Source organism: Salvelinus alpinus, chromosome 21 (assembly GCF_045679555.1).
Source record: "Salvelinus alpinus chromosome 21, SLU_Salpinus.1, whole genome shotgun sequence".
Classification (NCBI taxonomy): Eukaryota; Metazoa; Chordata; class Actinopteri; order Salmoniformes; family Salmonidae; genus Salvelinus; species Salvelinus alpinus.
This window is the reverse complement of record NC_092106.1, coordinates 4,090,428-4,104,433: the sequence shown is the minus strand read 5'-3', so window position 1 is coordinate 4,104,433 and position 14,006 is coordinate 4,090,428. Positions and strand designations below refer to the sequence as shown.

The 14,006-nt window shown below is 42.9% G+C and overlaps 2 protein-coding genes across 2 annotated transcripts; one reads left to right on the top strand and one right to left on the bottom strand.

Moving 5' to 3' along the window:
- The first annotated feature begins 801 nt into the window (after window positions 1-801).
- On the top strand, window positions 802-2,555 carry LOC139547609 (apolipoprotein A-IV). Its single transcript, XM_071356557.1, has 3 exons — window positions 802-1,005; window positions 1,167-1,266; window positions 1,496-2,555. Exons 1-3 carry the CDS (start codon window positions 957-959, stop codon window positions 2,307-2,309), a joined length of 963 nt encoding a protein of 320 aa, XP_071212658.1. The 5' UTR covers window positions 802-956; the 3' UTR covers window positions 2,310-2,555.
- A 74-nt stretch (window positions 2,556-2,629) lies between these two features.
- LOC139547608 (zona pellucida-like domain-containing protein 1) lies at window positions 2,630-13,469 on the bottom strand. The gene is made up of 11 exons (XM_071356556.1): window positions 13,374-13,469; window positions 6,684-6,791; window positions 6,039-6,265; window positions 5,394-5,584; window positions 5,117-5,189; window positions 4,754-4,851; window positions 4,452-4,535; window positions 4,150-4,321; window positions 3,797-3,896; window positions 3,583-3,609; window positions 2,630-3,461 (listed from the first exon to the last, which is right to left on the bottom strand). Exons 2-11 carry the CDS (start codon window positions 6,781-6,783, stop codon window positions 3,301-3,303), a joined length of 1,233 nt encoding a protein of 410 aa, XP_071212657.1. The 5' UTR covers window positions 6,784-6,791; window positions 13,374-13,469; the 3' UTR covers window positions 2,630-3,300.
- Window positions 13,470-14,006: the final 537 nt, after the last annotated feature.

The window sequence follows — 14,006 nt, the reverse complement described above, 5'->3', positions numbered from 1 at the left end:
CCCTTCACTGAAACTAAGGGGCCTAGCCCGAACCATGAAAAACAGCCCCAGACCATTATTCCTCCTACACAAACTTTACAGCTGGCACTATGCATTGGGACAGGATGTGTTCTCCTAGACATTTCCACTTCACAATAACAGCACTTAGAGTTGACCAGGACAGCTCTAGCAGGGCAGAAATTTGACCAACTGACTTGTCACTGAGCTCTTCAGTAAGGCCATTCTCCTGCCAATGTTTGTCTATGGAGATTGCATGGCGGTGTGCTCGATTTTATACACCTGTCAGCAACGGTGTGGCTGAAATAGCCTAATCCACTAATTTGAAGGGGTGTCCACATACTTTTGTGTGGATATATAGTGTACTTTTGGCCATGTAGTGTACCTAAGGGGATGAATTTAATAGGGCATTTAAATATAATTCAAAGTGTTGTTTTTCTGTTGATCATTTGTCTCCGTGGTAGTTGAATTGAGATAATATTTATGTCCTCTATTGACTCAAACAACAAACTCTTCCTGATATTGACCCCGTCGCCCCACATGACTCCTTTCATGACCACAACGCTTTTACAATCTTACCCTTATTACAGGATGACATCATTTGAAATTCTTTAAACCGATGTCGCAAGGAATGTTGGCGCCTGTGCAGCCTGTGACAGTGAGTGTTTTTGTGCGTTGTGTTGGGTGCTAATCGTTATCAACATGACCCTCCACGTGTTGTCTGTTGACACAGGCAGAGTTAAGGACAACCAATGATAAGAAGGACCCATCCCTTTATAAGCACGGTCTTGATGAAGAGTCATTCTGCCAAACCTAGTACATAGGTAAGGACAGGCCACTCTCTCACTGATTGATCTTGCGCTACTTCAGTTTTTTTGGTCTATTTAGTCTGAAGATTCCTGTTAAAAATCCGAATTCATTTCCCCATTTCTCCTCAGTGTAAAAAAACAACAAAAAACATGCATCTCAAAGTAGTGATCTTCGCCTTGTCGTTTTTGACAATCACAGGTTTGTACTTTCTTTCCTTTCCGTTCCGTTAAAAACGTCATTGCATCTGCTATCGAACAGTGCTTATAATACAGAGCAGATGCAATGATGTATCAAAGTGAATAATAGGATTTAAAATGAGTTAATGTATCAATGGTGTTAACTTCTATCTTCTACTGTAGCATACCCACTCCACCGTACCAGCAGAGAAGCATCACAGGCCCTACAGGACATAATGATCAATCAGGCTCATGAGAAGACAGACCTCAACAAGGATGTCAAGTATGTCCTCATACAATATATAACATAAATAATTGAATCATGAATCAGAAATGCATGTATACAGATGGCCCTTTTAACAGCCTTCTAACAGTCCGGTAAAGCCTTATAACAGTTCCATAACAGGCTTATAACAGTCTTTTAACAGCTTTGTAATGGTATTATAACAGTATTTTAACAGCCTCATAACAGCCTTTATAACAATGTTTTAACTGATCCTGTATGTTAACAGTGGGATGTGGAAGAGCCATTTGGAGAACAGCAACCTTTACACCCAGGACAGCCACAACCCCATGGTGAGCGAGATCAGGCACAAGCTTACCCTGGAGTCCGAGAGGCTGCGCGCCCGCCTTCGCCAGGAGCTCACGAAGTTGAGGGAGAGGCTCGCCCCGTACCCTGCCCACCCCCAGTCCAGCGAGTCCACCCTGGCCAGTGTGAGAAGTCGCCTGGACCCCCTGACCAAGCAGCTCCAGAGCGCTGTGAACAGCAACAGCCAGGAGCTGTGTAGCCACCTCAGGCTCTACTTTCAGGGATTGGAGGCCGCGGAAAGCCAGGCGGCGGCCGGACCCACCCTATACCTAGAGGCCGTGCAGTGGATTAGCCAGACCTTGGACGACAGCAGTGCCGAAATGACCTCCATCATCCAGGACTTCAAAACCAAGACGTCCAGCGTGATCAGGGAGCTCAATGGTACCTTCCAGGGGGACTTCTGGCAGGAGGTGAACGTACGGCTGGGACAGGAGGTGCAGGCGTTGAGTCTGGAGGTCCAGGGCAGGGTGGGGGTGCTGAAAGCAAAGCTGGTCCGTCTCCTGCTGGCTCCACACCCCCTCAGGGCAGAGGTGTCCACCAGTATGGATCAGTTCTGCCAGAGCACCGCCTTACAGGACCAGTTGTTCCATGCCCGAATAGAGAAGCACCTTCTGGGGCAGGAGTCACAGGCTCAGAGCCCCAGTGAGCCGCCCTCTCCACCTCTGGGCTTATTGGAGGAGGACTTCTCTGCGAAACTAAGCGCTCTCCTCCAGGACATTCTGCACACTGTCCAGTAAAAGCAGAACAGAACTTTCCTCATAGCAAAATGAGAGAGAAAGAACATGGTGTCCCATTATAGGGTGCATTTCAACTATATCGTTGTTTCTGCTCCTTGTGCTTATATATATCGACTCCTCTACCATTGTATATACAGTACAGTAAGTATATATGTATATTTATGTTTTTACTGTTGTTTATTTCATGTGGATGATTGTTGTAAGGCATTTTATATTGTCAACTGTAAATAAAGCTTGTGTGAAGTTTACAGTGTAAACGGCTAGTTCATATGCAGTACATGTATTGTATTCTCATACAAAAAAGACACCATTACACAACATTGAATTCATGTTAAACTTTATTTAGTATTTCTCCCAATAATGTACAGAGCAGTAGTAGCAGGTCTGAAATTGGAGCGTGATTGACACGAAAACTGGGTTGCTAAACCCAGCCCACTTAGGTTACAAGTCAACTGTATTGAGTACAGTATATATCAAGACAAAATCACCAAAACCCATATCATATTATAGCACTGCGGAAGACTCCGTGCATATATCTATGGAGTCGTAGGCAACGCTATTAATAGTAGTCAGATAAATGCCATAGGTAATATATCAGTTCCCACATTCCAGAATAATGATTAAAATTCAGAGTTCAAAGTATTTATGTTGCCTCATCTACTACACTATTGCTCAAGCGTTTAACATACTTTCAGAAATTCTTATATATTAGTACAAAAGATGAAGTATTGCGATGGTTCAGACGTTTACACATTTTCCTTCGTAACCAACCGGTAACTGATATTGATTAACTTTATCTATAAACAAAAAGAGAATTAGACACTAGTGTCCACTTATTTTCTTAGGACTCACTCAAGGTCTTCTAGTAGTTTTTGGCTACAAAATTAATGACATCATGAGAAATCTAAAGCACACCCTATTACGCGAAGCAGATTGGGCAGCTCGGAGGTGGACAGGTTGGTTGGTAGATGGTCATTGGCCAAGAGACCTTTCAGTCAAAGGAGTGGGACAGACCGCCAGCCCAGTAGAACTTCTTGAGGACAAACCAGCTGCCTAGAACAACCAGGGCTATGGCTGCAGTGCCAAAAAGGATCCCTACCACCAGCCCTGGGAGGTTAACCCTGTCACCTCCTGACTGTACCCCTCCGCTGCCTGGATCACACAGAGGAAAAGTAGAGCATAGTTTGGGGCGTGCTTTAAATGTCACGTTTATCCTCCCACCTAGACATATTCACTATTTGACACTTTAATTTAGCAAAAACATTGAACTCACTATATGCCAACGCAGCAGGTCTTTCCTCTGTAGGATAAACAGGGAGAGAAAACATATTATTAATTGAAATGGAATTTGAGTAGCAGTGGTACTAATAGCAATCATCTCTATAAACTCCAGTGAATTACTTGCTACCTGTGATCATTATTACTGAATATCAGAATCTCAGACATAATGTTGGACAAAATCATTCATGGATGACTCCAGGTCTCACCATCTCTGCTAGTATAGAGTGGTCCCACAGAAACAGTGGCTGATTCCGCTGACTCGGATCCGAAAGGCTCCAGTGATCTCTTTCTCCTGCTATTGCAAGCCTGTAACAAAGACACGTTCTTATGCTTATATGAACCATTTATGGTATTGCAGCGAATTCATGGGATAGCGCCGACCGGAACTTGGAACCCGGGTCCAGTGACTGTCAACCCAACAAGTTAGCCACTATACCAAGAGATCTGATCTGTTAACACGGTTACTGTGATGGGTCAAGGTCAACACTGTTTTATCGATGGTGCTAATTGTAGAGAACAAGATATGTGAGAATGGTGTAGGTATGTGAACTCCGCTTACATCAACCAGTTTCTGACACTTGCTGGGCTCACACAGTCGAAGGATGCAGTGCAGGAAGATACTGGACTTTTCCAGGTTATTGTGTGTCACAAAGCGAAATGCCTCAAAGGAGAATCGGGAATTCTTGGAAATCCCATTCTGTGTGACTGACGAGCGTGAATCAACAGTGCATCTGTGAAAAATGATTATAAGAATACGCTTTGTCATTTTGCACATACTTATGATCAATATTTTGGCCTGTAATTTATCATTCACATATCTCTATATTTGAAATTGATGAGAGGATGGTTTTTTAATCAAACCCTGTGAAGAAGTCGTGCTGCTCATTGTTTGACATGTTGTATGCTGATGGGGTTGCAAAGCAGTGGTCAAGTAAAAGATTAAAACTGTTTTAGGGAGGGAGAGAGAGAGAGAGAGAGAGAGTCGTCATGTCAATTTGTTAGAAAAATAGTATTTTCACACTAATGAAAATATAGAATATACAAAATAAATATGAATATAATGGATATGGCAAACTACAATACAAAACACTGTACATGAAATGAGTGTGGACTCCTTGACATTTGACCCAGTAGATACGTTAAGAGACAAAAGGTTGACTTACTTCCCGGTGAGGTTGGTGGCCTTGACCTCCACATAAACCTTGGAACGCAATTCAAGTCCTGTCGGTGGAACCACCAATGGGTAACCATAATCAGTGCCCTACACAACAAACAGTAGAGAAGGAGTTGTGAGGAAGATCACGGGGGAGATTCTGTAAATATCCTAATCAAAAGACTAACAGTAGAGTAAAATTAGAGTAAGAGTGAATTAACACTCTTCATAATATTTCGCTAAGATACAGTTACATTATAATAACATTCTGTAGGCAGGTACGGTGTACTTGAGATATTACATACTTCTCAGACAGCCCTGACCATTCAAGGATGCTTTTTTTTATACTTAAGGAATTGAATCCTGCACTCACATTAAAAACACTCATACTCAAGGTGTTGATGAACGTGCCATTGTTGTCACTGGTGGCCACTGAGACTGACGACCTACGATAGAAAGAGTGGGAGAGAGCTGGCGTTAGAGAAGAAGGAAAAGTGTCAGTTAATTTAAGATACCAGAATTTGTAACTAAACCCCCCCCTATCTATCTACATCTACGTAGGTGCCTCGCTAGCTATATAACCCAATTCAACCTCTGGGGATCAATAAAGTACATTTTCACTGATAAACAGTTGGAGGACTGAGACTCACGCCACAATCTGTGTGTTGTTGAGAAGATACTCCAGTGGGTAGCGACAGGAGAAGTGATAGTAGAGGTCAGTGGAGTAACTAATGATCCCCACAGAGGACTTGGGGGTGTTGAGGTAGCCTGTGATGATGACCGACTGGATGCTGGAGAAAAAGTTGAAAGGACCAAAGGCATCGGGGGCCTCGTCCAAGATCTAGGCTCAATCGACACAATGATGGATTAAGGAATTGATGATTGAAAGGGAAAGGGTTAATCTAGTCATGATTGATTGGATTGATATAGGATCGACACGTTGTTATTAGACATTTAGCTGGTACACAAACACAACCCATCAGTATTAGGTTTGTTTTACATTCGATTCTATAATAAGGTAAGGTAGTATCATTTTACACAATTAAACAGTTCACAGTTGGCTAAGCACAATTTTCCTATTTCCATTAGCTATTTCCCAAATAACCACCAGAGAGCTAGTCTTGGACACAGTTCACATTACATACAGTAAAAAAGCCCAAATCCTAATGATGTCCTAATTTACACCCTAACTAAGGCACTCTCTCATTGTGCATAAACTGTAATATGCAGATTTTCTAAAATGTACACCTTACCTAAGGCACTCTGTCACAGTGAATGTCAAGTAACCCTCTCACCTGCATTGACTGTCGACAGGGGTTCGCCTGGCTGTGATTGACAGGCAGCTGGTAGCGGATGACAGGCGGATCCACGCTGGTGTCAACCAAGCCCTGGCACTGGCTCTTGTTGTGCTCTCCATTCAGAGCCAGACCGGCGGGGTCGAAGCCTGCCCACTGAGCCGTACACAGGTTCACCTTCAGGTTGATCATAGTGGCCCCGCAGTCCACCGTCAAGTCGTTGTTGTCTGACGGGCCACAGAAGAGAGGGAGTGGAGGTTAAAACATATACAGAATAATTACTAGACTACAGTAGCTGCTGGGGGAATCACTCAGTGATCTTACCACTGTTTATTCAACGGGTGGGTCTAATCCTGAATGCTGATTGGTTAAAAGTGCATTCCAGCCGGTGTCTATTCCACCAGTTACCACCGGCTAAATCTATGACGTTAAAATGCCTATTTACTCTGTTCCACTTGACTGCGCAATCCATGGTCCCCTCAGCCCAGCCAGGCAAGTTACTGGGGGGAATCAATCAGTGAGCTCACCACTGTCTGATCACCATGTCTCAATTATTGTTCAGGTCAAAATGTTCCCACTGAGATTTTCACACATTTTCACAATTCCACCCCTGAATAGCCACAAGGTTCAACCCTCAGGACTTACCTGGGACCCTCTTGTACAGAGCAGAACAGTTGTAGGTAATGGAGAAGGCAGGCTGGAGGAAAATAGCCATCACAGCAGAGACACAGCACAGGGAGAGCATCTTAACTACTGTGGAGAGAGGATGAGAGAGACACTCAGAGGACATTCACAGAACAGAAAGAACCACAGTCGGCATCCATGACCAGAGTGCAAAGCCGATGATAATGCAGAGATGGTTGTGAGATTTGCTGTCCCATATAATAAATAAACATGTCAAATGTACCACTAAAGAAAATCTGTTACATTTCTAAAAGGATAAACTTCCCCAAAAAAGGATTCCCTATTCTAAATAAGTTTGGTTTGACCTTTCAAAACTAAAGCAGGAGAGCTGAGTCTCAAGTCATCCCATCCTACCTGTGAGGTTCCTGAGGAGGTGTTTGTGTGAGCAGGTGGTGGTGGGATGTGTCTCATATACTGGAGGTGTTAGACCTCCCTGACATCTAATATCACATGGGAGTGAAACACACATCCATCCCATCAACAAACACACACACACACACCAAGGTTTAAAAAAAAAGTGAAAGCCATCAAACAACCACTAAGAGGACTGTGTCAGTGGGGTTTGACATAATTCTCAAAGGTTAACCCGCACAGGATATTTCATATTTCTTGGAAACAAATAGGGGATATCTTATGAACGATTGAGCATTTTTTGCTTTTCAGGGACATATTGTACACTGTATTCATATCTGTTTTAAATATCATATTAGATTCAATCCATTCAGCATCAGGATTTTTTTTACATGATAAATGAACCCACTTGAATGCAATATTCTTCGGTGATTTGCTAATTTTGGAAACAATTAGTTATAACTAACTATATGTCACTTTTTAATATGCAGTACCAGTCAAAAGTTTGGACACACCTACTCATTCAAGGCTTTTTCTTTATTTTAACTATTTTCTACATTGTATAATAATAGTGAAGACAACAAAACTATTAAATAACACATATGGAATCATGTAGTAACCAAAAAAGTATTAAACAAATCCAAATATATTTTAGATTTTTCAAAGTAGCCACCCTTTGCCTTGATGACAGCTTTGCACACTCTTGGCATTCTCTCAACCAGCTTCACCTTGAATGCTTTTCAATATGTAGGAGTTCCCACATATGCTGTCCAACTCATCCCAAACCATCTCAATTGGGTTGAGGTTGGGTGATTGTGGACTCATCAGACGAAAGGACAGATTTGCACCAGTCTAATGTCCCATTGCTCGTATTTCTTGGCCCAAGCAAATCTCTTCTTCTTGGTGTCCTTTAGTAGTGGTTTCTTTGGAGCAATTCGATCATGAAGGCCTGATTCACACAGTCTCCTCTGAACAATTTATGTTGTTTCTGTTACTTGAACTCGGTGAATAATTTATTTGGGATGCAATTTCTGAGGCTGGTCACTCTAATGAACTTATCCTCTGCAGCAGAGGTAACTCTGGGTCTTCCTTTCCTGTGGCGGTCCTCATGAGAACCAGTTTCATCATAGCTCTTGATGGTTTTTGCGAAGTTCTTGAAGTTGTCCGGATTGACTGACCTTCATGTCTCAAAGTAGTGATGGACTGTCGTTTCTCTTTGCTTATTTGAGCTGTTCTTGCCATAATATGGACTTGGTCTTTTACCAAATAGGGCTATCTTCTGTATACCACCTCTACCTTGTCACAACACAACTGATTGGCTCAAACGCATTAATTCACTTTTAACAAGGCACACCTGTTAATTGAAATGCATTCCGGGTGACCAGCTCATGAAGCTGGTTGAGAGAATGCCAAGAGTGTGCAAACCTGCCATCAAGGCAAAGGGTGGCTACTTTAAAGAATCTCAAATATAAAATATATTTTCATTTGTTTAACACTTTTTTGGTGACTACATGATTCAAATCAAATTAAACTGTATTTGTCACATGTGCCGAATACAATAAGTGTAGACCTTACCGTGAAATGCTTACTTATTCCATATGTGTTATTTCATAGTTTTGATGTTTTCATAAATATTCTACAATGTAGAAAATAGTTTTAAAAAATAAGAAAAACCCTTGATTGAGTAGGTGTGTCCAAACTTTTGACTGGAACTATACTTTTATTTGAGATAGTGTGTAGAATATGCAATAATATGAATTCTGAGCCAATGAGATGATCCAGAAAATCTATACGAAATTCTCCTTCGAGCATAGTTTTTAGCCCAGGACCAGCCTTAACCGCTGTCTAGGAAACAGGCCCTTAGAGTGTCAGGCATTTCATTACAAAACCTTGTTTGGAAAAGGGGTGCGTCAGTTCACATTTTATAAACATTAATCACCACACAAAACCTATTCATCAAAATGCCATACAATCCCTGGGGTTCCTTTGCAATTTCTTATCAAACTTCCATCGAAAAGTGAGAAGTTAAGTCTATACGAGAGACAAAGCGGTCTTTGGGATGTCCTATGTAGAAGAGTGGATTCATGTCTTGAGAATGAAACACTATGAATGCTGGAAATGTGATAACGGAAGCCACAAGGTAGGAAACACACAGAACCAAAAATAGGCATTGTTAATTTCACTTGCATGTCATCCCTCTATTCTATTTTGTTCCAAGAGCTACTTTGAAAGTAGCCTTCGCTATAGGCTACAACTGCTACTGTGGATGCCTATTGTTCAGCGTGAAATATAGAATCAAAACGGACAGATATGTTTCTGCCAAAAGCCCCTTGGCGAGAGAAGAGATTTGTTACACTATACGGATGCATCACTTGATGACAGTCCCTTCACTTTTTGTCTCTGCCCAAGATTTCTCCAATGACTATTGTTTAGTGTTCAACACGGGATGTATTTTTATGTGGTCTAAACATATTATCAGATTCCAATCATCCTAATGGCTGCTGGGGTCATTCAATGGGACAATTCCAGGTTATGCAAAACTCTGGACCCTTGTAGTTTCAAGCTAAGCTGTTCACTATTATTGAAATCAATGGATAATCAAGGTTTATTGATTCTGAAAATGAATAGAAGAACAGTATTGTACATGTGGAAATACCATAGTAATAAAATGCATGTTGCTTGCCTTACATGTTATATGATGCGAAGAAAGAAATTAATAAGATAGTTAAAAGGAAACTGTTTAGCATGTGTTTTATCATTTGTGGTTTGAGAGAGGGAACACAGATATGACAAAGGAATTCAGAACAATTAACTCAAATGTAAAATGAAGGGGTTAATAATATACTGAAAAATATATATAAACCCAACATGTAAATTCAAACACAACATCCCATGTTCCATGAGCTGAAATAAAAGATCCCAGAAATGTTCCATATGCACAAATGTATTTTACATCCCTGTTAGTGGGCATTTCTCCATTGCCAATATAATCCATCCACCTGACAGGTGTGGCATATCAAGAAGCTGATTAAACAGCCATAATCATTACACAGGTGCACCTTGTGCTGGGGGACAATAAAAGGCCACTCTAAAATGTGCAGTTCTGTCACACAACACAATGCCACAGATGTTTGAGGGAGCGTACAATTGGCATGCTGACTGGAGGAATGTCCACCAGACCTATTGCTAGAGAATTGAATGTTAATATCTCTACCATAAGTCGCCTCCAATGTAATTTTAGAGAATTCACCTGCAGGATGGTCTGAGGGGGGAGGAGGTGTTGAGTTTTCTGTCTGTAATAAAGCCCTTTTGTGGCAAAAATAACTAATTCTGATTGGCTGGGCTATGGCTCCCCAGTGGGTGGACCTGGCTACCAAGTGTGTAGACCTATGCCCTCCCAGGCCCACCCATGGCTGCACCCCTGTCCAGTCATGCAAATCCATAGATTAGGGCCTAATGCATTTATTTCTATTGGCTGGTTTCCTTACATGATCAGGAAGTCCGTAAAGTCTTTGAAATTGTTGCATGTTGCATTTCTATATTTGTTCAGTGTAGCTGTTAAACGTGGAATCTTTCTCTATTCAGTTTTTCTAATACAGGTATTCATCCATCCAATCACCAATACAGGAAACCTGACATTTCACAAAGTTAAACATTGCAACTGTAACCGTCACCACTGAAAACGAGCTAGAAAAAGTCCCAGCCAGACACCACCAGTGTAAAAAAACATCAAGACATGTCAGCCAGGATTATACTGTAGTGACAACATACTCCAACACAGTAATCACCATTGTGCTTCTTTACAATATCCATTCTCAGGGCTCAACAAAGGTGGCGGAAATTTGATCTCAGTCACAGCAATAACCAAGGGCAATTAGGGTTGTTTAAGATGCTGATTTGAGTTGGGAAAGAAAATATGCTGGGAATAGGTAAGGGAATAATACTGTAGACTTTAGAAGGTGTGACAGATCAGCTAGTCCAAAACCCCCTAACACAGGTGGGAGGCATGAAATGAACAGACCGGAGGCAGTGGTTGTGGTTCCTTAGCTTTCGTATTGTCACTAAACGGGTGCTTTCGCCCGACAAAATAGTTCCTGTACAAGGTAGCATCCAACGCTGAAACAGTGTGAAAAGCTCTCTCGCCCTCCATTTGACAAATCTGACCACAATTCTATCCTCCTGATTCCTGCTTACAAGCTCGGTCTATAAGAAAGTGGTCAGATGAATCAAATGCTAAACTATAGGACTGCTTTGCTAGCACAGACTAGAATATGTTCCGGGATTCTTCCGATGGCATTGAGGATTACACCACATCAGTCAATGGCTTTATCAATAAGTACATCGAGGACGTCGTCCGCACAGTAACTGTACGTACATACTCCAACCAGAAGCCATGGATTACAGGCAACATTCACACTGAGCTAAATGGTAGAGCTGACGCTTTCAAGGAGCTGGACTCTAACCCGGAAGATTATAAGAAATCCCGTTATGCCCTCCGATGAACCATCAAACAGGCAAAGCGTCAATACAGGATTATGATCGAATCTTACACCGGCTCCAACGCTTGTCGGACGTGGCAGGGAAGCACAGCCGAGAGCTGCCTAGTGACACGAGCCTACCAGACAAGCTAAATAACTTCATGCTCGCCTCGAGGCAAGTAATACTGAAACATGCATGAGAGAGTCAGCTGTTCCGGACGACTGTGATCACGCTCTCCGCAGCCGATGTGAGTAAGACCTTCAAAGAGATCAACATTCACAAGGCCACATACCGCACCAACAGATCCACAGATGATGCAATCTCTATTGCATTCCAATCTACCCTTTCACACCTGGACAAAAGGAACACCTATGTGAGAATGCTGTTCATTGACTACAGTGCAGCGTTCAACAGCATAGTGTCCTCAAAGCTCATTCTTAAAGCTAAGGACCCTGGGACTGAACACCTCCCTATGCAACTGGATCCTGGACTTTCTGACGGACTGCCCCCAGGTGGTAAGGGTAGGTAACAACACATCCGCGACGCTGATCCTCAACACCGGGGGACCCTCAGGGGTGCATGCTCAGCCCCCTCCTGTACTCCCTGTTCACTCATGACTGCACGGCCAGGCACAACTCCAACACCATCATTAAGTTTGCTGATGACACAACAGTGGTAGGCCTGATCACTGACAACGGTGAGACAGCCTATAGGAAGGAGGTCAGAGACCTGACCGTGTGGTGCAAGGACAACAACCTCTCCCGCAACGTGATCAAGACAAAGGAGATGATTGTGGACTACAGGAAAAGGAGGACAGAACACGCCCCCATTCTCATCGACGGAGCTGTAGATGAGCAGGTTGAGAGCTTCAAGTTCCTTTGCGTCCACATCTCCAACAAACTATTATGGTCCAAGCACACCAAAACAGTTGTGAAGAGGGCACGACAAAACCTATTCCCCCTCAGGAGACTGAAAGATTTAGCATGGGTCCTCAGATCCTCAAAAGGTTTTACAGCTGCACCATCGAGAGCGTCCTGACGGGTTGCATCACTGCATGGTATGGCAACTGCTCGGCCTCCGACCACAAGGCAATACAGAGGGTAGTGCGTATGGCCCAGTACATCGCCGGGGCCAAGCTTCCTGCCAGCCAGGACCTCTATACCTGGCGGTGTCAGAGGAGGCCCTAAATATTGTCAAAGACTCCAGCCAGCCTAGTCATAGTCTGTTCTCTCTGCTACCACACAGCAAGCGGTACCGGACCGCCAAGTCTAGGTCCAAGAGGCTCCTAAATAGGTTCTACCCCCAAGCAATAAGACTCCTGAACAGCTAATCAATTGGCTACCCAGACCATTTGCATTGCCCCTCCCTCCCTCCCTCCGGAACGCTGCTGATACTCTCGGTTATTATCTATGCATAGTCACTTCTTTAATATCTCTTCCTACATGTACATATTGCCTCAATTACCTCGACACTGGTGCTCCCGCACATTGGCATTGACTCTGTACCGGTACCCCCTGTATACAGCCCCGCTATTGTTATTTACTGCTGCTCTTTAATTATTTGTTATTCTTGTCTCTTACATTTTTGTTGTATTTTCTCAACACTACATTGATGGCTAAGGGCTTGTAAGCATTTCACTTTATTCAGCGCAGGTGACAAATACAATTTGATTTGATTGAAAAGAATAAACAAACTAAGCAGCTGACCAAAAGGCTGTGGCCAAAAAGGGAACGCAAAACAACAAATGGCTCCCCTTGTCTTTAGACTATCGTTTACACATAATATTTACAGGGGGAATGCTTCCCTCCATCTATAACCTGCCTTGTTTAACATAGAGCCAAGGTGCGTCAGATGAAGCCGCTTTCTCTGCAGTAGGAAAGTCTGACGTCCTCACAGGTCCCCGTGTCTGCTCCCAATCCACCCCGAGCTCCTCTCCTGTTACACCTATATAGAGGGAGACACGAAGCCAATTAGTGGGCACAGGTGTGTACTAATTGGCTTTACACTGAGTACCTATCCCCTGAGGAGGGTGCTGTCGTGTCGTCTTCCTACGGCTGTTCACTGAACTCTCACAAAGGGTATAGTGGAGAGATCAAGGATTCATTATAGTACCTGTCTATCAGAGTTGACATCCCCTGCGTCACACTAGTTTATCTCTCCTTTCTCATCATACCAGCTCGCAAGGTTGACCTATTATAGAGTACCATAGTATGAGTCATAATACCCATACAACCTAGAGGTCAAACGTGGTAATGGTTCCAATCGTATTTCCACCATTCCACCATTGATAAAAGTCACAGAGATTAACTTGGTTATCAAAACGTCACGCCAGGGTGAGCCTACACGAAACACAGCCCTTATTTTAAGTGTGTCTAAAATGGTGGAAAAACTGTTGGAACCATTTCCCTGTTTGACCACTAGGTTTTATGGGTACTATGACACCTCCACTGTGGG

Coding starts and splice junctions, on each gene's coding strand:
- LOC139547609 (XM_071356557.1), top strand. CDS start 957: ATGCATCTCAAAGTAGTGATCTTCGCCTTGTCGTTTTTGACAATCACA. Junction 1,006..1,166: donor GTCGTTTTTGACAATCACAG/GTTTGTACTTTC, acceptor CTTCTACTGTAG/CATACCCACTCCACCGTACC. Junction 1,267..1,495: donor GACCTCAACAAGGATGTCAA/GTATGTCCTCAT, acceptor GTATGTTAACAG/TGGGATGTGGAAGAGCCATT.
- LOC139547608 (XM_071356556.1), bottom strand. CDS start 6,783: ATGCTCTCCCTGTGCTGTGTCTCTGCTGTGATGGCTATTTTCCTCCAG. Junction 6,266..6,683: donor TCTGTACAAGAGGGTCCCAG/GTAAGTCCTGAG, acceptor GTGGCCCGTCAG/ACAACAACGACTTGACGGTG. Junction 4,852..5,116: donor TGAGTATGAGTGTTTTTAAT/GTGAGTGCAGGA, acceptor TTTGTTGTGTAG/GGCACTGATTATGGTTACCC.